Source organism: Mauremys mutica, chromosome 3, assembly GCF_020497125.1.
Source record: "Mauremys mutica isolate MM-2020 ecotype Southern chromosome 3, ASM2049712v1, whole genome shotgun sequence".
NCBI classification, from domain to species: domain Eukaryota; kingdom Metazoa; phylum Chordata; order Testudines; family Geoemydidae; genus Mauremys; species Mauremys mutica.
In genome coordinates, this window is record NC_059074.1 from 146565681 (window position 1) to 146592180 (window position 26500).

The 26500-nt window shown below is 43.0% G+C and overlaps 1 protein-coding gene across 6 annotated transcripts in view; it reads left to right on the forward strand.

Moving 5' to 3' along the window:
* Positions 1-26500, forward strand: part of LTBP1 (latent transforming growth factor beta binding protein 1) — a 331513-nt gene that overhangs the window by 148637 nt on the left and 156376 nt on the right. For all 6 annotated transcript variants that reach the window (XM_045009926.1, XM_045009927.1, XM_045009928.1 and 3 more), the window contains 2 exons: positions 7346-7448; positions 12943-13014. In XM_045009926.1, coding sequence (XP_044865861.1) covers positions 7346-7448; positions 12943-13014 — 175 coding nt within the window. The remainder of the gene's footprint in view (positions 1-7345; positions 7449-12942; positions 13015-26500) is intronic.

Here is a 26500-nt window from a genome sequence, read left to right on the forward strand (position 1 = left end):
GGTGGAAAGCGGATAGTGGGAGGGTTGTTAGTGGGTTTTTAAATTGTTATAATAAACCATAAGTCCAGTGTTTCTATTCAGTCCATGAGTTTTAGTGTCTAGCAAAGTTATGAATGTAAGCTCCCAGGCTCATCGTTTGAAAGTGTTGTGCAAGTTTCTTTTGAGGATGAGGACTGATAGGTCAGATATAGAGAGTGGTCACTTTGTGAAGAGTGTTCACCCACAGGTGATGGGGTGTTTTGTCTTTTATCATTTTCCTGTGAGAATTCATTCAAGAACGAGTGATTGTCTGGTTTCACCCATGTAGTTGCTATTGGGGTATTTAGTGCACTGGAAGCGGTATACCACCATGTGTGGGACCCATGGATCTGCTATAGTTGAGATCAGCAAGGGTGCCTGAGTTGGAGTTCTTACTGTATTAATCTATTTGATCATTGCATTTTTAAAATCGAGGCATATAGAAAATGAAAATAAATAAAAAATAATCTTATTAAAGACTTCATTGGGAATTGTAAGTTATCGTCCATTTTTCAACATGACCAATGTTTTCTCAAGGGAGTACTGAATACTTTAAATTATTATGATGATTGAAGAAAGTACACGTGTACTTGATAAATATCCCAAAGAAATTACTTTTTGGAAGCATTTTAATAAACCATGTTTTTTCAGAAGTGATTTCATACGAGATGTATGTATTTAAGATTGAGGTGGCCCCCATCTTTTAAGTATTGGACTTAGAAAAGTATAGAATAAACAGACTGTGGCAGTTGGAAAAATGTACAAGTTGGCAAAGTTCAGAGGATGGGTTGTGAGACAGGCCCTGTCCCTGCAAAAACATATACATATGCTTAACTCTGTTCAAATTAGTAGTCCCATTGACCTTGGGCATAAAATAAAGCATATGCATAAGTGTTTGTAGAAACTGGGCTTGAGTCACTAACATGTTTTTTCCACCTGCAAGTATTAAATAAAGCACAAAACAGATCTGTTTGTGATCAGGGCAGCAAAGTACAGTAAAAGCTGTTTTATTGGGCATGTTGGGAGAATGGGACGGAGGCAGGTAAATGAAAATTGCCAGTTAATTAAGAGGGAGGGAGTTTGGATGTGAGAGTGGATGCGGGTCTGGGGATTGGGGTGCGGGAGGGATTGTGGGGCGCGGGCTCTGGGAGGTAGTTTGGGTGTGGGAGGAGGCTTGAGGTGCGGGGTGCTGGATCTGGGCGGGCGCTCACTCTGGGCATTTCCCCACAAGTGGCGACCTATCCTGTCTGCTCCTAGGTGGAGGCATGGCAGGCGGCTCTGCGTGCTGCCCGCACCCCACCCTGAGCTCTGGCTCTGCAACTCCCATTGGCTGGGAACAGTAGCCAGTGGGAGGTGCGAGGGTGGCACCTGCAGGCAGAGGCAGTGTGCTGAGCTGCCTGCCGCACCTCTGCCTAGGAGCAGCCAGTGTAGGTTGCCGCTTGTACGGAGCTGCCTGAGGTGAGTGGCCCACAGATCTGGCACTCCACAGCCCCTCCCGCACCCCATGCCCCCTTCCACTCCCCATCTCCCTCCTACAGCCCGCGCTCCACATCCCCTCCCATGCTCCAACCCTCCTGCCAGCCCCGCGCCAACCGGATTATAAACCAGACTTTTAATGAAGATTAGAAGTGCTGGTTTAATTTATATTCCTTTCCAGTCGGTGAAGTGCCGGATAAAACAGCTTTTACTGTATATTGATAGTTATTAGTGAATAAAGTAATCCATTTATAATGCTTTCATGTAAATTATGTTTGATATGGTTGTTGATGTATCAGGGATTAGTATGGAAACATGGCCATAGTAATGTGCCATTTCGTCAAACAGTAAAGTAGCTTGCTTATTAAACAACATAAATGACCATACTGTACTTCAGATTTTACAGACATTTCCTATGAAAGTGAAAGAATATAGATTTTCATTGCTCGACAGTTATAGCAAATACCTGCCATATTGTAATTTGACAAATTCTTAAAAAAAAAAAAAGGTAAAGTAAAATCAGATGTTTCACACATTAGTACTTTTTCTTTTCAGAGCACTTTTAAAAACTTTTTTTCTTGCAAGTAGTCTTAAAAATACCAACTCATAATAGAAAATAGTTGTCTGGAATTCCTTGAGGCTCATGGTTTGGCTTCTGAAGCTTTTAAACAAATAGACTGTCAGAAAATCAGTGTGGATCCATTTACAGGATATGATGCTTCATCCACAATAGATTCTTTGCAAAATCAATACCCTGAAATATCAGAGGATTAAAGATGTATCAGGTACCAGAAACATCAAACACTGTTTTAATTACTCAAATAAAAGAAAGCTGGATAATTTTTACTTGCCTATAAAGAATGTTCTGCTTAAGCCAATACAAATTCTTTACAAGTCCTTTTAGAAAGTCTGGAAGTATTTAAGAGTTTCTCTACTCTTCTTATGAGACAATGCCTGTTACTGAGCCAGTGTTCTATTGGATGATATTCTTTTTAACAACCTGTCATTCAGATATCCAGTATGTTGTTTGGTCATTATATCAGTAATATGATTCAGTAAATTTGGGGTCTATTAGTCTGATGTTCATTTGGGAGAAAGAAAGATGTAATAGCCCAGTGTTTTCAGTTTGCTTGACAGTGTACGTGTTCACTTCGCGGTATTTGCTATTGCGGTATGTGGAAGACAAGTCTTTAAGTGGAATCCTGAAATCATTAGTTATTCCTCAGGCAGGGCGCCCATGGATTTCAGCCAAGATCAATCAGTTAGTATCACTTTGTTAATGGTGATATAGTGAGTTTTTATTAACAGCCCACAAAAGGGCATTGCAAAGGGGTCACATGGCAGTGAGAGTCCTGGGAGGCATCCTGATGATTTCAGACAGAATAATTGTGATTGTTGTGGGACTTCTTGCCAGATTGGGATCTCTGCCACCCTTTAATAGGAGCTCTATTTATTCCTTGGTGTACTGGTTCAGCTGTGCTTGGGAGGCAGAGGTGGGTGTGGTCTTGCCATCTCTCTAGTTCTTTGTCACTGGCAGCAGCACCCAATTTATGCAAAGACTGGGATTGTGGCTGAAATGCACACAGGGTAACAAAGTAATGTGCTCTTGCAGCCTCTGTGCACCAGCACAATCTAAACTAACATTGGGAATACTATGCACTTTTGTTGATTATGCAAAGTATAAGTGATATAAAAAAATTAAAGATAGACATGTACAAATGTTTAAAAGTATCTGTCTTAAAGCATAATGAAAGTTGATGCCCCATTAATGGAATCTATTCAAAGCACAATGTGCACATTAAAGGCTTGCCACTTAAATTAGGGCTAGATTTATGTGGCAGAGCTGCACTGAAAGCAGTGACAAATGGGGAATTTCTGGGGATCTCCCCAGGGCAGTCCACCCACCTGTTGTTTGTGTCTCAGAATGTGAGATAGAAAGGGTTAAAGAATGATCTGTGGGGAAGCATGGGGAGGCTTTTAAGGAGGGGGAGGCTCCAATCCAAGTTTTCGCCCCACTGAAATGGAGCTTCACTCGTGTGAGGCAGGCTCTGTGAAAGAGGAGAGCCTTTCTGGAAAGTGTGGCTGGCTGGGAAACAGGGCATGCGGTGCCATGAGTGTTGGAAGGATCTGAAGCACTATGTTGGAGGAAACAGGAACATCAGAACTCATAAGTCAGAGTACACGCCAGCATACTTTAGAAGCTCTGCATGGCTACCATCTTCCCCTGCTGCATATGTCCTAAACCTTCTTTCTGTCATGGGCCATTGACCCACCGAAAAAAATCAATCGTGGGCCACTCACTCACCTGGGTGGGAGGACATGGAGGCTCGGGGCTTCCCCCCGCAGGGGGGCACTGCAGGCTGGATGAAATTAACCAATGGACCGGATCCAGCCCTTGGGCTGCAAAGAATCCTGTGGCACCTTATAGACTAACAGACGTTTTGCAGCATGAGCTTTCGTGGGTGAATACCCACTTCTTCGGATGCAAGTCATCCCACTTCTTCGGATGTATTCACCCACGAAAGCTCATGCTGCAAAACGTCTGTTAGTCTATAAGGTGCCACAGGATTCTTTGCTGCTTCTACAGAACCAGACTAACACGGCTACCCCTCTGATACTTGAGCCCTTGGGCTGTAGGTTCCCCACCCCTGTCCTAAACCATGCAGATCTGGAGCACCATTTATATAGAGCTGAGGAGCCCCACATGGCAGATGCCTTCCCTTGATGTCAGTTCCTAAAGTGGCTGGATGCTAATTGAATTACCACTGATTCTTCAAGCTTCAATTCATCATAGATGTGATGGGAGCAAGATCTTAAATCGTTGCCAGTATTTCTTGATAGGACTGTAAACCTCAGTTGCCAGATGACTCAGAATTTGGAATCCTTATTCTTGCTCATGGTTTTTATATGGAAATTTGAAACTATTATGACCACAGAGATCATGAGCTTCAGTACAGTACAAATGCTACAGCACCACACCTAAACTAAGAGTGAGCTTTACCTTTTTTTTTTTAATCCTTATGTTTTGTTGATTTGTTTGTTGGGGGTTTTTTTCAGTTTAATGTGGTTAAATGATAAATTTAATATTTTGGGGAAAAAAACAACAAACAAACAAAACAAAACCTGTTTCTGGAGTATTGCCTCTGCACGATGCACACTGTTGGGATGGATTTTGATGCTGCTGGAGGTTGGATCCTTCTAGAAAAACTGTGTCTATTAGGTGCCACATAAATGCCCCTCATGGCACCAAATGCTCAGTGTCTGAGGTCATAAGGGGAGGTGCAGTCTCAACCACCTTGATTCCTCCCACTTAAGCTCAGAGACCAAAAAAGTAGTAGAACTGAGGAAGAAGAGAAGGGCAGGAGGAGGAGGAGAAGAATATGAGTATAAATATGCACTGGCAATATTCACAAAGAACTCCAGTTTCTAGTAAGTAACTTCTTTGAGTTTTGCAAGACTAATGCAGTGTCCAGGAAGGCAGGCTGAGCAAATCTAGTTGAACAGGAACACTGCCCTTCCAAACAGTGTGTCTGACTGGGATGTCAGGTCAAGGGAGTAATGCTGTATACAGGTGCAAATAGAACTCCTTGTAAACGTTTAGGGCTGCACTTGAAGGAAATATTATGAAAGCTGTCTAGTTGAGTGAGCTCTAAGACTTTGGGCAATTTCTGGCTAAGAGGTAGCAAGTTTCAATATATAATTTTATCCTCTCAGAGAGGCATTATGGAGAGATGGCATTTTTCCCACCCCCCACCATACCGGTACACTGATCCCCCTAATATGTCTCAAAAAATCTGACCCTATTTAAATAAAAGCTTTATACCCTTTTAACATGTAAGGTTAAGTCTAATATCCCCAGGATTGCATGTGGCTTTGGGGGGAAAAGACCTGGGGTGAAATCCTGGCCCTGTTAAAGTCAATGGGAATTTATTTTATCCCTGTCTTTCAACTGACAGATTTTAAAGTCTCTTTCCTCCAGTGCAGTGGCGCTGGAACATTTTTACTAGTGGGGTGCTGAAAGCCAGCCCCCTCACCCCTGTCTGTGCCCCCCCACTCCCCGAACTGAGGCTGGGAGAAGGGATGTGTTTCCGGGAGGGGGAACCTGTACAGGGGTAAAGGGGCTGAGGCCACAGCTGGGGCGAGTGTGGGGGAAGGAATGGAGCCCCGGGCAGGTGCTAGCAGCCGGGACCCCACGTGCGGGTCCAAGAGCAGAACCCTGGCTGTGGGGGCCAAGTGCAGGGCCCCGGGAGCCGAGGCCTGAGAGCAGGGGGTTGGGCAGGGCACTGGGCCAGTGGCTGAGGAGCGGGGCAGGCAGCTGGGGCCCCAGGAGCAGAGCACGCGTGGGGCTGGGCGCGGGGCCAGCAGCCGGGGAGTAGGGCCAGCGGCTGGGACCCGAGCCCCAAGTCAGGGGTTGGGGAGCAGAGTGCAGGCAGAGGGCCGGGAACAGGGCATAGGCGTGGGAAGCACCACCAGGCTTTATGTGCGGAGCCAGCGGCTGGGGAGCGGGGCACGGGGCTGTCCCCCAGGACCCAAGTTGGGAAGTGGAGTCCCGGGTGAGGGACCAGCGGCCCCGCATAAAACCTGGGGGTGCTGCAGAACCCCCTGCATCGCTACTTCCCGTGCCTATGTTCAAGCGGCAAATGTAATCTAGTTTCTGAGTTCAATAGATGCACAACCTAGAATAGTCATTAAAAAGACCAGGGCTGCAGTATTTCCCCCAGGCATTCTTCTAGCAGCTTATGGTGTTCTAGGGCCCCGTTCTCCCATCTAGACTAATCCTGAAAGCACTGAGAAGAGAAGAGCTCCAGTTTTCTACTAGTCATATTTCCACGTAGCTCCAGAATTCTTAACTTTTAGGCTGTTATATTGGTGTGTAACTCACCTATTTTCGCTTGTAGAGATAACTCAGGGTGGCACAGATTCCATGTTGCAGAATTGTTTTGCACCTAATTGATACTCTTCAGGTACACAGCAGGTGTACACAACTTTCTATATCCATTCTCTAGACAGAAAATTCATTTTACTTGCCTTTGCCTTCCAAAATGAAAAATACGAACAATCAAGGAGGTTTATGCTTGGCAACTGCTAAAGTGTTAACATATTTACTAATAAAGGGTACTAATATAGGTCCGGTTTTCCTTATTCAAGACAAAACACCATTTGAAATAAATGAGAATTTTGCCTCAGTAAGGACTGCAAGACTGGGCCAATTGCTTGCATAATTAAAGAGTCACAAATAAAAATAGATAGGCATCACTTACTTTTTTGCCCAGTCATCTTATGTTAAATTCTCTTTCAGTTTACAAATACTAGAATCTTTCAATATAATTTGACAGTTTCAGTAACTGGTCATAAACATTTGGTACAACTTGTAGTAGTAGGGGTATTTGTATTTTTTAAATGAAATAGGAAATGACATTTAAAAATCATGGTAATACTTTCTTGTCCCTTTTTTTAAAAGAATAATGGGAAAGGTATTTGAGATGATTTATATGCCTTTTGAAAAATTGCAGGGACAGATTTTTATAAAGAAAAATTTAAGGCGTTACTGCCAATGAAGAATTACTAGCTTGGAAATATACTCACTCTTTCAGTGACTGGTTTTTGTTCTAAAAGTCAAAGGGGGAAAAAATACCAATATAAAATGTTTTAAAACTGAATCTGCTCACCCCCACCAAGAGGGCTAGCTCAGTGCCAGTGCACTATTTAAGTTCCATTGAGGGCTTCAATGAGTCTTCAGTGGGCCTCTGCAGGTGGGTGAGTTTTTCCCAAGATGATTATGTAATATAGCAATATTCTAGAAGTGAGCATCTTACAGAAACACTAACCTGAATATTCTTAAATATTCCAGTGTGGTAAAGCACTCCCTGGCCTATCAAAGCAAGAAGACTGCTGTGGAACTGTGGGAACTTCCTGGGGCTTTAACAAATGTCACAAATGTCCCAAGAAGCCATGTAAGTGTGATTTCATTATTGTTTTCTGCATCAGTTCACTTGTTTGTGCTCTAAATACCTTTTCTTTCAGAGAAATGCTAACACTATATTTCAGAAGAACCCTATTATTTGATATAAGAAAGGTGATAGAAGGTGCACTCTGAGCTTCAGTGACGACAAAGTAAATTTTTTATTTTTCTCCTTCTCTTCCTAAGCTAGTGATGCGGCATTGTGTTTTCTCAATGTAGGGAGATAATGATATTGAATCATCTTGCATCGCCTAGCTGGACTTTTTTTTTTTTAAAGGTTTGCACAGAAATGTTAAATTATAGAGGCACCAGTTCCTACTTAGAGAAAATGCAATGACATCTTGAGACCTTGAATGAACTTTTGAGTTTTAATGCCAAAGCTTTCCAGGCTGTAAAATATCCGTTACATTTTTAACTCTGTTGTTCGAATGCTGTCTATACAATTAGAGTACCATGAAGACTTTCCCAATATTTTTGCTACAACTTGACATAATAATGTAAAATTCTGAAAAATAGCTATTAAATGATTCTCATGAAAGGTAAACCTAATCCAGTGGTCCCCAACCTTTTCGTCTGGCAGGCGCCAAACAAAGGACCGTGACGGCGGTGGAGCATCTGCCGAAATGCTGCCGAATTTCTGCAGCGTTTCAGTGGCGACACCTCTTGATGATGTCGCTTGTCGGCGGCAAGTGGCGTCATCGAGAGGCGCCGCCGCCGAAACGCCGCAGAAATTCGGCGGCATTTTGGCGGATGCTCCACCGCCGGTCAGGATGCGGGCGCATTTAGATACCCCGGCGCCCACGGGCACCGCATTGGGGACCCCTGACCTAATCTATTGAAACATTTCATAACTTCAATAAGAAATAATTATACCTAGTTCTTAAATGGCTTTGGGGAGGAAAGACCTGGGGTGAAATCCTGGCCCCCTTGAACTCAATGGCAGTTTATTTTATCCCTGTCTCTAAGCACTTTACGAAGAAGGTATCCTTATCCCCATTTTGCAGATGTGGAAACTGACACAAAGAAAGGCGAAAGTGACTTGCCCAAGGTCATCCAGCTGGCCAGTGGCAATGCAGGGAATAAAATGCTGGTCTCTTGAGTCCCAGTCCAATACTATATTCCCTACGCCACACTCCTTTCCCAATTATCAATGTGGGATACTTAACACAAGGAAATGTATTAATTGTTTTGTATGGTGCAGCATATCTTTATCCATGAATTTAGGGATGCATTTTTATATAAAAATTCTCAAAGGAAAGAACCTTGTGTCATATTGTGATTGGCCCTTTCACGGGCAGCACAAGGGCGCTGAGGGAGCAGTTTTGCCAGGAATCTTTTACAGCCCAGGAGGGGAATCTGCAAAAGTTATTACTGACTCAGTCTGCTCCACTGATTTATGAGGTAGTGTATTTTGTGTCCTGGAGTCCCCTAATCTTATGATTTGCTTCCACATAGGGCACTCATTGGGTGTCTTTAAGAACATAAGAACGGCCATACTGGGTCAGTCCAAAGGTCCATCTAGCCCAGTATCCTGTCTTCCGACAGTGGCCAATGCCAGGTGCCCCAGAGGGAATGAACAGAACAGGTAATCATCAAGTGATCCATCCCCTGTCACCCATTCTGGCAAACAGAGGCTAGGGACACCATCCCTGCCCATCCTGGCTAATAGCCGTTGATGGACCTATTCTCCATGAACTTACCTAGTTCTGTTTTGAACCTTGTTATAGTATGGCCTTCACAACATCCTCTGTCCAGGAGTTCCACAGGTTGACTGTGTGTTGCGTGAAAAAATACTTCCTTTTGTTTGTTTTATAACTGCTGCCTATTGATTTAATTTGGTGACCCCTACTTTTTGTGTTATGAGAAGGAGTAAATAACACTTCCTTATTTACTTTCAGGCATATGTGCCAAATTGTGCTTCATAGTTGCATCAAAACCTTAAATTTCTGTAGAACAAACTTTTCCAAAGAATAAATGTAACAGTTTATAATGGGATTTTATAAAAAATTATACTATACATATCTGAAGATCTGTATTGCACCAGATATTCTTATATTTTGATGATGAAGATAAGAATTTTTCAATGGCTAAGAAGAATAGGCATAACCACGTAGTATATAGGATTAAAGAATTTACCATTGAAAGCCAAGATAAACCAACCAGATCATATATGTAAAAATAGAATAGCAGATATGAAATACTAGTATTTAAGTCTTCTCATTGGTATCATGATGCAAAAGGGTTGGTTTCTTTAACAGAGATATTGGAAGAGAAGAATACACACACTGTTGTGATTTTGGCAATGTTTGTAAGCATGGAGAAATTACCCAAGTGAGTAATGGGTGTGGAGTTTGTAAATATATGATGTGTTCATGTTCTTCATTCACACACCCACATCTACCTACACTCTTTCTGTAGATTTTTTTTTAAGCATTAAAATGCTAACTTGTTTCTTATAAAGCTGAGCAAACTGACTTATCCTAAAAACTGCCAATACAGTTTAGGAGAAAATCAAATAAACTGTTAACAGTTTGACATTTAAATTGTATCCATTTCTTCTGTTGACTCATTCACAGGATACAGATTCAGGCTCAGATTATTCCCATGTCGTTTTGACAGTTTTCCTTTGCTGAGTTGGTATTACTCTCCATACTGTAGTCATCTTGGAAGAAAATAGACTTTCCATAGCTTTCTCTTTTATGGTTTTGTGCTTCATGATTTTTACTTGAGACTGAAATATTTTTATAAAGGCCAGTTTTTGAGCAGGTTGGATTTAGCATTTGGTTGTCTGCAAGACCCCAATTCAGTAAAAGCATTCAAGCATGTGTTTAAGTCACACTATTGTTATCCTCTTTTCTTTCCCTGTTCAATAAAGCACTAAAGCATGTGCTTAATTTTAGACACATTCTTAAATCCTGTTGACTTTAATGGATTTTTGCATGTACCTGAAGTTAAACACATACTTAAGTACTTTGCTGAATCAGCAAAGCCCTACAATGTACATACACTTTGGCTTGAAACAGCTTTTGTGGATTGTATGCCCATAGGCTTAATAATAATGAAAAATATGAGCAGAAAATAGAAACAGGTTATATGTCAAAGGTTTTTGTTTTTTTTAACAAGAGAACCTTTGAATCAAACTTCACAGTGTTATATTACAAGTGGAAGCTGATGTCCATTCAGAATGCTTGTCAGTAATTAGTACTTGCTAAATGAGTAAGAAAGAAATGTAGGACTTTATCCCTCTCCCACATTGCTCAGCTGTGAGCCAACCCAACATACCCCAAACTCCACTTCATCTGCGGGAAGCAGTAATGCTGAAAAAGTTTTGGGGCTCGTGGTAAATAATCAGCTGAACATGAGTTCCCAATGTGATGCTGTGGTCAAAAGAACTAATACAATCCTGGGATACATACACAGGGGAATCTCAGGTAGGAATCGAGAAGAGGTTATTTTACCTCTGTATTTGATATTATGCAACCACTGCTGGAATACTATGTCCAGCTTTGATGCCCACAATTCAGTAAGGATGTTGATAAATTGGAGAGGGTTCTGAGAAGAGAGATGAGAATGATTAAAGGGTTAGAAAACATGATTTATAATGATAAACTCAAGAAGCTCAATCTATTTAGCTTAACATAAAGAAGGTTAAGGGGTGCTTCATTAAATCTGTAAGTATACGTGGGCTCTTCAGTTTAGCAGAGTAAGGTATAATATGATCCAATAGGTGGAAGTTGAATCTAGACACATTCGAACTGGAAATAAGGTGTAAATTGTTGACAGTGAGGTTAATTAACCATTGGAATAATTTACCAGGAGTCATGGTTAATTCTCCATCACTGACATTTTAAAATCAAGATTGGACGTTTTTCTAAAAGATCTACTCTAGGAATTATTTTTGGTAAATTCTGTGGCCTATGTTATACAGGTCAGATTAGGTGATCCCTTCTGGTCTTGGAATCTATGAAAATCCTTTTTTCTCTCAATGCTTAGTCTGTACTGTTAAAATAAATAATGATTTGGTTTTAAGAAGGCTGTTTTGTCCATGTATACCAGTGGTCACAGACTCCTGAATGGAAATAACTGCAGGTGCCAAGACTAGCTTGGTCCTGCTGGGTAAGCACGGTTGATATATACCGTACAGTAGCAAGGGCTTGGTCTAAGAGTGGGAGAATTACATAATTTCATCCCAGCATACTTAAAGGCAATAGATAAAGGCATGATACTTGCACCTGAAGTGGTGCAGTCAGAGAGACCAGGAAGGGGAAAGAGATGTAGCTAGCCCCATAACTGTGACAAATATCATTTCCAATTGTTTTCATTTAAATTTGAATAATAGCAGCCAGTTAAAGAGCAAAACTGTATACGTTTTAAACCCGTAACCCATGAAGAAACATATCTATTTCTGCTCAAAATATATCCAAAGAAGCTGCATCTGAGACTTATTATTATTATTAATTGGTATTGCCATAGTGCCAATTAAGATAATATTATTGTTACCAATTAATATAATGTTATTGTTCAGGATGAGACTTAGAAAATCAACATCACAATATATCTTGGAGGAAATAAACAATAAATAGAAACAAAACTATTAATTAGCTGACGACTTTCTAGTTTGGCTAAAGTGAATTCAGTTTGTGGTGTTATCCTTTATAATTCACATTAGATAATTTATAATTAATAGCCAACAAATGACAGTCTTTTAAAACTCAAAAAGATTAAAAAGATAAAGCAGAAGTCTGTTTCCTTTCTTATAATTGTGGTTGCACTATTATAAAAATAAAATATTTGACTGCCTATATTTTTCCATGGATTTCAGATATGTTCAGATTTATTATAGTGGGAGCAGCAACAACTGCCATAGTTAAGGTTGCATTCAGGTTCCTATTCTAACTCTGATTTCACTAGCTTGAACGTTTCTAAAACAGTTGTCTTCCAGGCTGAAATTTTCCTGCATGGCCACTTCCTGAAAGTGATATTTTTATTTTCAGCAAGGATGATTCAGTCATTTTTTAAAATGAATAGAATGAATCAGAAAGTTTCCTAAGGGACTGTGCCAAGTCAGGGTGTGAAAGTCCTGGCATGGGGCTTAGCATGCTATAGCAGTGTCCCTATGGGACGTTGCCGTGTAGCAAGCTGGTGCACCGAGATTTATACCCTTGTCTTTTTATTGCAGTAACTTCCCATGTAGACAAGCCATAATATCAAAGAATTCCTGCCATGTTATGTTGTATTATCTGCAAAACAGTATTTGATTAATTAAAAATTGTAGTAATGCAAACACAGAAGGAGACAGTGTTCAGATTGCATGTACAACCTAAATTTTGGCATTTCCTGACTTTTAAGTGCTTAACTATGAATCCTTAAAAATGTAAATGTAAATTTTTTTGATACAATTATATAGTAATTTGATTGTGATGCTCTCCATATAAATGTGTCATACATTGTAATAACTAACCAATAGTTTTCTTTTTTTCCCCCAGCTTACCCTGGATACACCCAAATGGTGGAATGCCCCCAAGGTTACAAGAGGATTAATGCTACCTTTTGTCAAGGTAAGATATTTGTCAACAATTAACTTCATTTGTTTTGAGTAAATCTTTTGGGCTAAATTAATCCCAGGCCTAGTTCCATTGATTGCAGTGGAGTTACGTGGATTAATTTGGCTTATTGATTGTGCTTGGGAGAAACTAGTGTAACTGAGTCCAAAATATTGGCAGCTGTCTAGCATAACTTACTGAAAAGTAAACCGCTATTTGTACCCTTACTGGTCTTTTCTGACACATAAAGATGGTTTCATAAAATTTTACTTTGGTTGCTTTTTTATGAAAAGTATCCGGCTCAGACTTTTTCTTTTGCTGAAGGATGTTAAGTCTACCTTTCCTGAGGCTGCAGTAGCATCTGTAGAAAAGTATGGGGGAAGAGGAGGGCAAAGGATTCCTTTCCCTAGTTACTCCTGATTTACACTGATGTGAGGGGAGAATCAGGCCCCATCATTCAAACAGCTATTAAGTGTTTGTGTATATACTGTACACACAAACATAATGAACAGAAAATATAAATAGAAACCAAATTAGACAAAAGTGGTAACACAGGATAGCTTTCTAAAAGCCATTATTGGCATTGAGTTAAATCCTGACAGTGGCACAAAGCAAGACCCTACAGAAACCCAGAAGCTTTACTACAAGAACAATGGCCCCCAAACACAGGCTGCTCTGCTGAGCTAAGACTGGGCAGCTCAGCCAGTGGTGTCACCACCACAGCAGGCAGAGACATGACCTCAGACAGAAGCTCCCTTCCTATACTTCTGTATAGCCATGTACTCCTCTGTAGTGTGTCAACTACCACCCTATGGAGGCCTCTCCTCTGCCACATGGACAGGCTTTGAATTGAGCACTACTCTGCAGGTAGCTTTGCACACTCCTGCAGGGCTCCATGTGCTCAGCCATGCCCTGGGATTCATGATCAAGCCTTCAATAAGGCAGATAAGTACATTCAAATTGGAAAGTTATTAAATAATTGAACCTTAAATGGATGTTTTCCATTTCCTAATTTGATATTTTTAATAGAATCTTCACTTTGATTTCTAGGTTTTCCAGTATTTGCATTTTTCTGAGAAAACTGTAACATTCTCATACAGGATTTTTGTTCTTGAGCTTTTCCTGATCCTTTCCTGGAGGTTCTTTTAACCTTAACGTCAGATTAAACAAGCTTTATTTTTTGCCTAAGAATTTGTTATTTAAGTCACAGTATAGTATACGTTTCTTCTGTCCACTGACAAATAATTACATGCTGTCAATATGAAGGTTTTTTAATTTGTGCTTAGTAGGTAACCAAAACTTGGTACTATTATACTGTTGACAAGTAATGTCCATGAGTCTGATCTCATTTATACCTGTTTTACATTTGTAACTCCACTGACTTTAATAGAGTTATTCCTGTGTTATGTTTAGGGCCTTATCAAATTCATGGATATGAAATTCCATAAATTCTGGTCTTCTGTGTGTTTTTACCCTATACTATACAAATTTCATGGGAGAGACCAACGTTTCTCAAATTGGGGGTCCTTACCCAAAAGGGAGTTGCAGGGGGGTCACAAGGTTTTTTTAGGAGAGGTTGCAGTATTGTCACCCTTACTTCTGCGCTGCCTTCAGAGCTGGACGGCTGGAGAGCGGCGGCTGTTGGCTTTATCAGTGATAGTCAGTGAAACTAAACAGAACTTCCCTCCCTCTCATTTTGCACAATACACACAGATACAGTGACTTACGTTGAAAGTTGGAAGCTTTTTGATTTAGCTATCTTCAATTTCTAAAATTTTGCATGGTCAAAATGGGTAGTTTGGGCATCTGAAAGGGTAAGTCTTTTGTTGGCTGTGCATAAAAGGAATTTTCACAGTGGATCCTGTTGCCCTTGGAATGGTGAACAAAAGGGCAGGAAAAGGAAGTAGATGTAGGGCATCATCTTGCAGGTGTGGTGCCATGCAATGGAACAGGGAAAGAAGCACAAAGAGAGAAAGAGCAGTTGTGAGCTATGGAACTCATTGGAGAAGAATGGGTAGGGAAGGAAGAGGAAAGGGAAGGGTCAACTATAGATCCTAGAACATGGTGTTGGCCTGTGGGCATAAGGGCCATCCATGAGTGGTTTCAATGCCATAGACATAAGAAGTTGCCAGGAAACACTTTGAGGGAAGAGAGGTTGAGGGGAGAGGAAACGGGATAATTGGTATCAAAAGATGCACGCAGGAATTTTAGGAGATTGAGGTCATTTTCCCGAACAGGAAAAAAAAAACAGTTCCTCACCTTCCTGTAACTATTATTCTTCAAGATGTGGTGTTCACATCCATTCCAGTCAGGTGTGCGTGTGCTGCATGCACGGTCATTGGAAACTTTTTCATTAGCAGCTACTCTCGGGTCGGATAGGGAGCACCCAGGAGTGGCGCCCTCATGGCACTCAATATATGACCCTGCCGACCCGTCCTCCCTTCAGTTCCTTCTTGTCAGCTACTATGACAGAGGGGAAGGAGGGTGGACATTGGAATGGACGTGTACAACACATCTCAAAGAACAACAGTTACAAGAAGGTGAGTAACCATTTTTCCTTCTTCGAGTACTTGTTCATGTCAATTCCGATCAGGTGACTCCCAAGCTCTCCCTTGGGGGTGGGGTCGGAGTTAAGGAACCACTGATTGGAGAACTGCCCTGCCAAATGCTGCGTCTTTTCTGGCATGCTATGTGATGACATAGTGGGTAGTAAATGTGTTCATGGGCAATCAGGTCGCCGCTCTGCAGATCTCCTGGATGGGCACCTGGGCTAGGAAAGTGGTGGATGAGGCTTGAGCCTGCATCAAGTGCGCTATAATAGGCGGAGCTGGAACCTTGGCGAGGTCATAGCAAGTATGGCTGCAGTCCGTGATCCATAACGAAATGCGCTATGAGGAGACCGGAAGCCCTTTCATCCAGTCTGCCACAGGTATGAATAGTTGGTTCGATTTCCTGAGAAGTTTTGTGTGCTCAGTGTAGAACGCTTGCGTTCTCCAGACGTCTAGTGAATTGGCATGCGGCTTGTGATAGAAGACTGGTAGAAAAATGTCTTGTCCAATGTGGAATTGTGATATCACCTTATGCAGGAAGGCTGGGTGAGGCCTGAGCTGTACCTTGTCCTTATAGGAGACTGGGGGGGGGGCAGGTTGAAGGTTAGTGATTTTAACTTGGACACCCTTCTGGCTGAAGTGATGGCAACCAGGAACACTACCTTCCACGAGAGACAGAGAAGACGCAGCGTTTGGCTGCCCAGACGTCTTACATTCTGTCTTTCAAATGGGGCTCCCATTAGTCTGGAGAGGACCAGATTGAGATCCCAAGCAGGTACAGGTGGTCAAGGATGTGGGTATAGTCTTTCCAAACCCGTTAGGAAATGGTCCACCATGGAGTTGGTGAATGCAAAGCGCCCTGACTCTCCTGGGTGAAACACCGAGATGGCCGCAAGGTGTATCCTGATGGATGATCCTGACAACCCTTGCTGTTTCAGGTGTAGTAGGTGTTCCGGGATGAGTAGTATATATGTCTGAAGTGGAAATGTACAATGCTGGTCACACCCACACGAGAACCTTTTCCACTTAGCTGGTGGAAGGTTTCCTGCTGCCAAGCAACACCTCCATCTCCGAATCCGAGCATTGGGTTTAACCATGAAGCTTCCAAGCCATGAGATGAAGGGATTGGAAGTCTGGGTGAAGGAGGTCCTGTGTGATCAGATCTGGATAAAGCGGCAGTGCTATCGGAGTGTCCACCGACATCTCCAGAAGCATGGAGTACCAGTGTTGTGTGGCCACGCTGGGGCCAGCATGATCACATCTGCTTTGTCTCTGCGGACCTTGAGCAGCACCTTGTGAACAAGTGGGACCGGCGGGAAGGCATACATGAGGTGGTCCCCCCACCCCCAAGGTAGCAGGAACGCCGAGATGGAGTCCAGACTGTTGGAGAGATGGAGCAGAACATTGGACACTTCCTGTTGCTCCTGGTGGCAAATAGGTCCACCTGGGGAAAGTCCCACCTTTGAAAGACAGAATGTAAGACGTCTGGACAGTCTCACCACTTGTGGTTGAGAAGTGACCTGCTGAGATGGTCTGCAGTCTCGTTCTGCAGGCCTGGGAGATAGGACACATCCAGGTGAATAGAGTGGGCTATACAGAAATCCCAAAGCTGGAGAGCTTCCTGACAGAGTGGGGAGGAATGGGCTCCTCCCTGTTTGTTTATGTAAAACATGGCAGTGGTTTTGTCGGTCAACACTGCCATGCACTGACCTTGAAGTCTGTCGTGGAAGGTCTGGCAGGCTAGCCTCATAGCTCCTGAGGAACCTCCTCCACTGCCCCTAAGGCGAGGAGTGATTGCACTTCTGGACAAGGAGTAGCTTGTGAGAAGGGTCCCTGAAGAGGGACAGGGAAGGGCGGTGGGAGGGAGGGAAGCAGCAGAATTTGAGAGAATATCCCACATTTATCGTGTGAAGGACCCAACAGTCGTCCGTTATATGGGACTACGCAGGATAGAAGTGGGATAGACAGTTCAGAAAGCAGGGGAAAGGATCTGGTATAGTCTGGCATGCTGTCCTCGGGTGTCCTCTCAAAACTCTTGTTTGGATCCTGACTGTGGCTTAGTCGGGCCTTGGCCCTGGTTTGAGGACTGGTTAGATGGCCTACACCTATTGTTCCTGCCCCTATGGCGGTAAGGGTCCTACCTTGGGCAGGGTTGCCTCTGCTGGGGTCTTCCACCTAGCCCTTCTTGCAGAGGCCTTCCTCTTGCCTTGCGCCCTATTGCCGATCCCTGCTGCAGGACTCACCACACTTTTTTTGTAGTAGTTGTTGCTACTGCACCTGGGCTTGCTCCCTTATAAATTATCTGCAGGCTTTTTTGTTGCTCACCCTGCCAGGTGAGCAAGGACTGTCTCTTCAAGTGGTGGGAATTCTAGAAGGTCTGCCAGATCTTCTGCATTTCCTCCTTCTGTTCAACCAGCCATTGTAATGTCTCCTCCCTCCCCGAGCCTACTAAATCTTTCCAGCAGCTTCCCACATCAAATTCTCCATCTACATAGAGAAATGCAGGGTCCCGGACAAGCCCCGTTGTGTGACAGGCACCCTCTGCTCCCATTTTCTTTGCTCTCCCACAGGCTGCTCAGAGACCTTCCCAATGTACATACACTGTATAGTTTATTTATAGTGCTTCACCACTCCACCTCTTACATTCTTACGTTATCATACTATTTACACAGTCATTCCGTTTAACTACTTTGTCTCCCAAGGGATGGAGTGTGTGCTTTTATCCGGTCTCCTTGTTAATGGGCTAATTAGCTCATTAGATACCTGGCCCCAATCTAAACTAGTAATCAGGAATTCCTCTCCTTAATCAGGTCCTCCTTGTGGCCTAACTGGTTCAGTTGCTGATTCCCAGCACTCTGTCCCCATGCGAGGAGACTTACTGGGACTACCCCTTTCTGAAAATGCTAGTGCCCATGTGTCATACGTGGTAGAAGGGACCAACACTTTGCCAGAGTGAACAATGCTGGAAATGTATTTTCAGAGCCCTTTCTACAGCCAAACAGCTCTCTGAAAATTGGTATCGTGTTCAGGGCAGCCAAGAGGAAGTGCACTTTTCTCCCAGAGAATACCCAACTCTCACTACTTCTTTGCGTGCTGTCCCTGTGGGTGCTCCACTCCAGGTGATGGTGCGTCCCAGTGCCATTGATCGGAGATCCTGGCTGGGCTTTGCGTGTACCCCAGCTGTCTTGCGGCTGTGGGAACGCTGGTCAGTGCGTGCACAGCCTGACCCCATTCAGCCCAAGGAGTTGAGACGCTAACCCTCTCAAGTCTCCTCCACGGCACTGGGCACAATGGCAATGTTGACCGATGCAGCACGGATCGTGCAACCACCCCCAGCACTGGTGGCGGCTTTGTCAGTGCCAATGCCCGCAGCACTGACTTTGCATGCCGCACCTGTGAATGGCACTGCAAAGCACCATTTGGCGCAGATGAAATCAACGCATAAATCAAATGGTCGCCACTCCACCTCAGCAGTGATACCAGCACTACCACAATACCTGACATTACCGTTTCCTCGGTACCACACTGTCCTATCCTCGGCACCGTAGGGTCACCTTTTGGTACCCAACCAACCTCCCCTGTGGCATTGTCCCCTTCACAGATTTGGACAACGATGACCAGGGTGAAGATATCTTCTCTCCCCACCAATCTCCCCCATACTCTAGAAGGGAAGATGGGGAACAGCTCCGACCTAAGGACCGCCACACTCAGGTGTCCTGCCAGTGGTATGGACAACCATGGATGTACCCCTATGCCCTTCCCAATCCAATGGCCACCTTGGGAACCATGGGTAGTATATAGGTTACATTATTCTAGGACCTCCTCTGCATGAAGGGGAGATGTTTGCTCTTCACCCACATCGCCCGCACCTGCTACTTCCGTGGCCCCTGTGGTTGAGATGCAGACAGAGAATCTGCCCCCTGCACACAGTCCCTCTTCCTCTCCACACAAGGCGATAATGCCACCTCTGCCCACGACAGCTGATGACCATAAGCAATTCCAGGACTTATTTAAATGAATTGCTACTAGCCAGGACGTTCCCCAAGAGGAGGTTCAGGAGAATCAGCACAAACTACTGGAGATACTCCAACCTTCCTCTACTTCTAAAATTGCTGTCCCAATTAACGAGGCAGTTCTCAAACCAGCAGAGGCAATATGGAAAACACCTGCCTCTGCACCTCCAGCATGCAAGAGGGCTGACAGAAAATATTTCGTACCCGCAAAGGGCATGAACTTTCTTTTTTCACACCCACACCCCAATTCTTTGGTTGTGGATGCAGCAAATCACAGAGCCAAACAATCCCAAAATCAGGCCATGCCAAAGGATAAGAGCACAAACGCCTAGACCTACTAGGCAGTAAGGTGTACACATCATCAACTCTGCAGTTCTGTATTGCAAATTACAGCGCCCTTCTAGCTAAATATGATTTTGACAATTACTGGAAACTGTTTGAATTCTTTGCTAACCTCCCGGAGGGTAAAAGGACTGAGCTCAGAACTGTGCTTATCGAAGGACAGCTAATATCTAGAATGGCGCTGCAGGCAGCTCTAGACATGGCCAACAAGGCAAACTGCACTCCTGCCACGGCAATCATAATGAGAAGAGCCTCATGGCTCTTATCCTTGGGCATACCCAAAGAACTCCAGATGAAGGTAGAAGATCTACCTTTTGACAAAGACAAGCTGTTCTCTGCCAAAACAGACGAGACCCTTCACACTATGAAGGACTCACACACCACACTATGAACACTGGGCATATATATACCACCTCAAAAGAGGAAGAGGCACCAGCCCTACCAACACCCCAGGGAATCTCCCTACACCTGACCTCACTCCACACCCTATGAGTCGGACAGACAAACAGGCCACCTCGACACCGACAACCACACCATCAACCCTTGGCACCTCAACCAACGATGTCAAAACCACAGTTTTGAAGCTTTGGTCGAGGGTTTGAATGACCTTCCCATCTTACCAGCTATAGAGTGCCCATTTGGCCACTGCCTACACCATTTCCATCATGCATGGGAGCTGATCATACAAGACCGCTAGGTTTTAGAGATAATCTTATTGGGCTACTCCATCCCATTCACTACCCGACCCCTACCCAACCCACCTCCCCATCTCTCTTCAGGGATCCCTCCCTTGAGCACCTTCTAAGGCAGGAGGTACAACAGCTCCTCCTAGGAGCCATGGAACCGGTTCCCACTCATCACAGAAGGAGGGGATTCTATTCCCACTACTTTCCGACACAAAAGAAAAATGGAGGGTGGCGTCCAATATTAGACCTCAGAAAACTCAACAAATTCTTACGCTCTCAGAAATTCAAGATGGTCACTCTAGGCACCATAATACCAGCACTGGAACAAAGGGACTGGTTTTCATCCCTTGACCTACAAGACACATACTTACTTAACCGTAAAACACCTAATACACAACGTTTTCCTATTCCCACTAGGCGAAGCCAAGATCTGTTTACAGCTGTTGGGACACATGGCCACCACCACATTTGTAGTCAAGCACGCCAGACTACACACACGATGCCTCCAAGGCTGGTTGAACTCGGTGTATAAACCCACCAGACACAGTCTACACAAACGCGTCATGCCACCTCGCCAGGTCTTACAATCCTTCTGGTGGTGGACCACCCCAGAAAACCTATGTGCAGGCATCCTGTTTCAACAAAAGACATCATCAGTCATGATCATGACAGACGCCTCCCTCTTGGCATGAGGGGCCCACTTGGACCACCACACAGACACAAGGCAGGTGGTCACCATTCGAGACACACCTTCACATAAACTTACTAGAACTCACAGCAGTAAGGAATGCTTGCCTTCACTTCCTATCTGTCGTAGGAAATCAAACAATTCGGGTAATGACGGACAATGTCGCGTGCATGTTCTACATCAACAGGCAGGGTTGGTGCCCGGTCCCCATTCTTTATGCAATGAGGCCATGAAACGTTGAAATTGGTGTATCCAACACCAGATCGACATCTCAGCTTCCAACCTTCTGGGATGCCAAAACATCATGGCAAACACACTAAGCAGACATTTTCCACTGGAACACGAATGGGAATTGAACCCCACAGTCTTACAACATATCGTCCACCTCTGGGGGACCCCATCCATAGACCTGTTCGCCACAGTGAAAAACCACAAATGCCCTCTATTTTGCTCCAGGGTGGGGATCGGATCCGGATCCCCAGGGAATGCTTTCTTCATCACCTGGAACGCAACACTCATGGACGCATTCTTGTCCATACACTAATTTACCGAGTCCTATGCAAAATCAGGGACGACAATGCCAGAGTCATACTTATTGCACCAGCGTGGCCCAGAGAGACCTGGTACTCATACCTACTACACATGTCAGTCTGTCCCCCATGGTCTCTTCCGATGAGACCAGACCACCTGCTACAGGACAAGGGCTGGATCCTCCATCCACAACTGGAAAAGCTTGGATGCTCCGTGGTTCCGTTTACACAAGCTAACCGGTTCAGAGCAAGTCAAGCATGTGTTATTGAACAGCAGACGTGCCTCCACGTGTAACACCTAGCTGCAAAAATGGAAACATTTTTCCACATGGTGCTCAAACAGACAATTTACCCCCAGCAGCTTGCCTCTTTCCATGGTGCTAGATTACCTAGTAGAGCTCAAGAACTCAGGATTATCATTAAGTTCTCTCAAAGTTAATCTTGCAGCAATTAACATCTTTCTCGATGGACTCTCAATGTTTTCACACCTGCTCACAAAATGTTTCCTTGCAGGACTTCACAACCTCTACTCTGAAACACATCCCCCTACCCCACCTGGGATCTGAACTTAGTCCTCCGTGGACTCGTGAGGACCCCCTTCAAATCCCTAGCTACTTGCTCATTACTATACATGTCAATGAAAGTAGCTTTCCTCATCGCAATCACTAGAAGGGTCAGCAAAATTAGCGCTTTGATGGCCTATCCACCATATACTCTGTTTTTTAAAGATAAGGTCATGCTGCGCCCCCACTCAAAGTTCCTTCCAAAGGTGGGATCTGCATTCCACCTCAACCAACCCATACACCTTCCCAGATTCTACCCCAAGCCACATAAAACCCTACAAGAAGTTTCTTTACACACTCTTGACATCAGAAGGGCTACTGCATTCTACCTAGATAGAACAAGACCATTTCGAAAATCCTCCGGACTGTCTCAACAACAGAATGATCCAAAGGTGCAGCAATATCTAAACAACAATTTTCCAAATGGATATCAAACTGTATTCACACATGCTACCAACCTCAGGCTATTGAATCCCCAACCGGGATCCGGTCCCACTGCACTGGAGCCATGGCAATATTGGTAGCATTCCTCCACAACACACCCATTGCGGAAATCTGTAAAGCCGCTACATGGGCTTCTGAGCATACCTTTACCAATCATTATGCTATCACACAAGACTGCAGGGTGGACGCTATACTTGGCCTCACTGCTCTATCCACCTCTACTACGCTTGACAGTCCCAAGTCCCCTCCTCCTTATGGGGTACTGCTCTACAGTCATCTGAAGTGGAGCACCCACAGGCACAGCACTTGAAGAAGAGAGGGTTACTCACCCTGTGCAGTAACTGAGGTTCTTCGAGATGTGTCCCCCTGTGGGTGCTCCACTACCCACCCTCCTCCCCTCTACATTGGAGTTCAGCATAAGGACTCCATGGTAGAGAAGGAACTGAGGAGGTCGGGCTGTGCATGCACTAACCAGCCTTCCAACATCTGTGAGACAGCTAGAGTGTGTGCACGGCCCAGCCAGGCACTGCTACTGAAGATCTCCAATCAACGACACCGGGATGCACCGTCACCTGGAGTGGAGCACCCACAGGGGAACTCATCTTGAAGAACCTCAGTTACTGCACAGGATGAGTAACCCTCTCTTCCTTTGAAAATTCTGGCCTAACCATCTAAATACTTGGTCCTGCTAGTGAAGGCAGGGGGATGACCTTTCGGGGTCCCTTCCAGTTCTATGAGATAGGTATATCTCCATATATAATTAACATTTTGTTCTGCATTGTTTTTGCAGTCAAAAGTCTTCTCTGTTTACAAAGCCTGTGTAGTATTAGTGTGATTTATAACCAGACAGTGATTATTTCCTTTCAGCTGAGCGAACTAATGTAATGAAACAACTCCCTTTTTAATGTGTGTAAGGATAACAAAGAACCATCTGTGTGCACATTAATATGAACAGTTCAATATAATTGCTATCAAACTAGGTTTTTTCCCTCATCGGTGCAGTAATTATCTTTTCAATGGGACGATTTATTACATACACACACGTGAAGACCCTAAAGCTGCCATTAAACTCAAAAGACTGAACTTTATTAGAGTTTTATATTTTTGTTACAACACACATGCAACTCTAATTTCTGGTTGGATTTAGAATTGTATTTATTGTTTTGTCATTATGATAATGGCTTTCTTGGAAAAAATGAAATTGAATGAAAAAAACAGCTGGTGAAAGGTTGGGTTCTTTCTGTCAAGAGAAGAGCATGCTGTCAATAGAATTCTTTAAAAATTTTACCTTAAAGAACAGGAAAAAATACCTGGATATTTGTTGTTTTTCAGTGAAGTAGAAAGTTGATTATGCCCTGGCTCCAGTCCTGCAAACACTTACTCATGTGCTTAACTTTCAGCTAATGCACAGTCCCATTGATCTTAATCTATTTAGAGTTAAGTATATGTGTGAGCGTGCACAGAATAATTAATGGACCAAGTTCTACAATAATATGCACAATTCTGGACTTCAGGATTTGTCCCAATGATTTCAGGGGTGGTTACCCACAGGAATTTGTAGGCAGATTTTGCCCCACTCTCCCCTCTGCCTTCTCGTCAATGTTCTAATAAATGTATGCTTTCAATATATATTATTTTAAAGAGCGCCACTATTTTATAAGTACTTGTTCTATGGCAAGTATATCACATTGCTTAGTCATTAATTTAACAAAACTGTTTTTAACAGGTTCTTTTTCAATGCTCATCACTAAAAGGTCCATATTAACCATGGTGGTATCTACAGTACCAGAGTATTTTTCTATGTTTAAAATGGAAAATAACTTCTGTATCTCCAATACTGTTGTATGATAACGGTTACCAATTATTGTACTATTGGTTTTTGTTGTTGTTGTTGTTAAATATTGTAAAAGTTTCCTCAGTTACTGGATGGCCCAGATTACACAAATTATCACAAATACTTAGAATTGCATTCAGGCGCAAATTGGAAGCTAGTGCAGTATGTGACCTGATTTTCACAATGTACTAAATACCCACCCTCTGAAAATCAGGCTCCTTTAAGGTTTCTCAAGATGGGCACTCAAAAAATTGAGCACACAGAATCACTAGTCTCTTCTGAAAATTTTCACGCATAAGGTTTTCCTTTTAATGGTGGCTTTTGGCAGCTGAATTGAGGGCTGTCTTGTTTGTTATCTTGTCTGGTGTTGGCATGTTATTTTTTTATTGTGTTTTAACAGATTTAAATTCATCTATAGGTTTTGACTGTGAATTCATGTTTTTGTAAACAAACACAAATAAATATATCCCCAGAAATAGGGTTGGGTTGTAGATTAAACGTTGACTCTGTGTTTGAGAAATGTAACTCTATATACCTCTGCTACAGTAAATCCCATCTTGCTGGCATAGAAGGATTTGGGTTAATTTTTGCTGCTGTATTTGCTGATAGAGATCAACTATTCGAATGACAACTGAGACTGTTAATAAAAAATTCAATTATATTACAATACCTACATTAGCAACTACAGCTATTTTCTTTAATCCTGTCAGTGTGTATTAAGTTTGCCAGCAGGATTGTTTTATTATTCAAGTAATCAAACATAATGGATGTAGTAAGATGCAAATAACATACATTTCATATAGTTGGGGAGATGAGAGAAATCAACAATCTTGCTGTGTCACGTGGGAATAATATTTTCAATTTCATTAGCATTTACAATCGTAATTGATGTTCCTACAGATGACAAAAAATAAGGGCCCGACTGTCAACCCTTACTAACATTTGGAGAAAACGTAAATGAATAGTCCCAGTATAGCCAAGTAAGTGCTCACTAACGTGACTAAGACTTCCACAAATGAGCCCTAAATGAAATATTCCACACTTAGTTAATTTATAGAATGAGTTGTCACATATGTTAGGTAATTTAATATATGCACACTTCTTTCAGGGCAATAACTTCTAAATAACATTTAACAATTGACTTATGAGTACCTTCTAATTAAGAAACTTCTAATTAAGAAACCTCTAAGAAATTATGAGGTACTTAGACAAATTCTAATCTTCATGTAACTGAACTAGAAGATTTTTTTTTTAAAAATCAACAAGCTAAAAGTTTAAATGTATGAGTCTATTATTGAGAAGTAAATAAAATGCTTTGTAGTAAATGTGAACATTTAATAAATAAACATTTTTCATTCAGCTTAATTGCTTGTTGAATTAAGTGCAGTAAATCGACTTCATGCCTGGAACCTTGTAGAAAGCAGGAGTGTTTGTGTCACCTGGCACGAAAAGTTTGCAACAGAGATTATAAAAAGAGGACCACGATGCTTCTCAATTCCTTTCTGGCCACTGGCTATAAGTATCAGAGCCTTTGTTCCCTTGCCCTACAAGTGTCCTTCACTATTTTCTTTCCATAATCTGGGATTTTTTCCATGTTTCTCTTTTATTTGCCAGCTAGGATAATTACTGTTTAGAGTAGTTTGTTCTTAGTGCGCACTTCTGTTTGGAAAAACAACAAGAAGTCCGGTGGCACCTGAAAGACTAACAGATTTATTTGGGCTTAAGCTTTCGTGGATAAAAAAGTGGGTTTTTTATCCACGAAAGCTTATGCCCAAATAAATCTGTTAGTCTTTCAGGTGCCACCGGACTCCTCGTTGTTTTTGTGGATACAGACTAACACTCTGATCTTCTG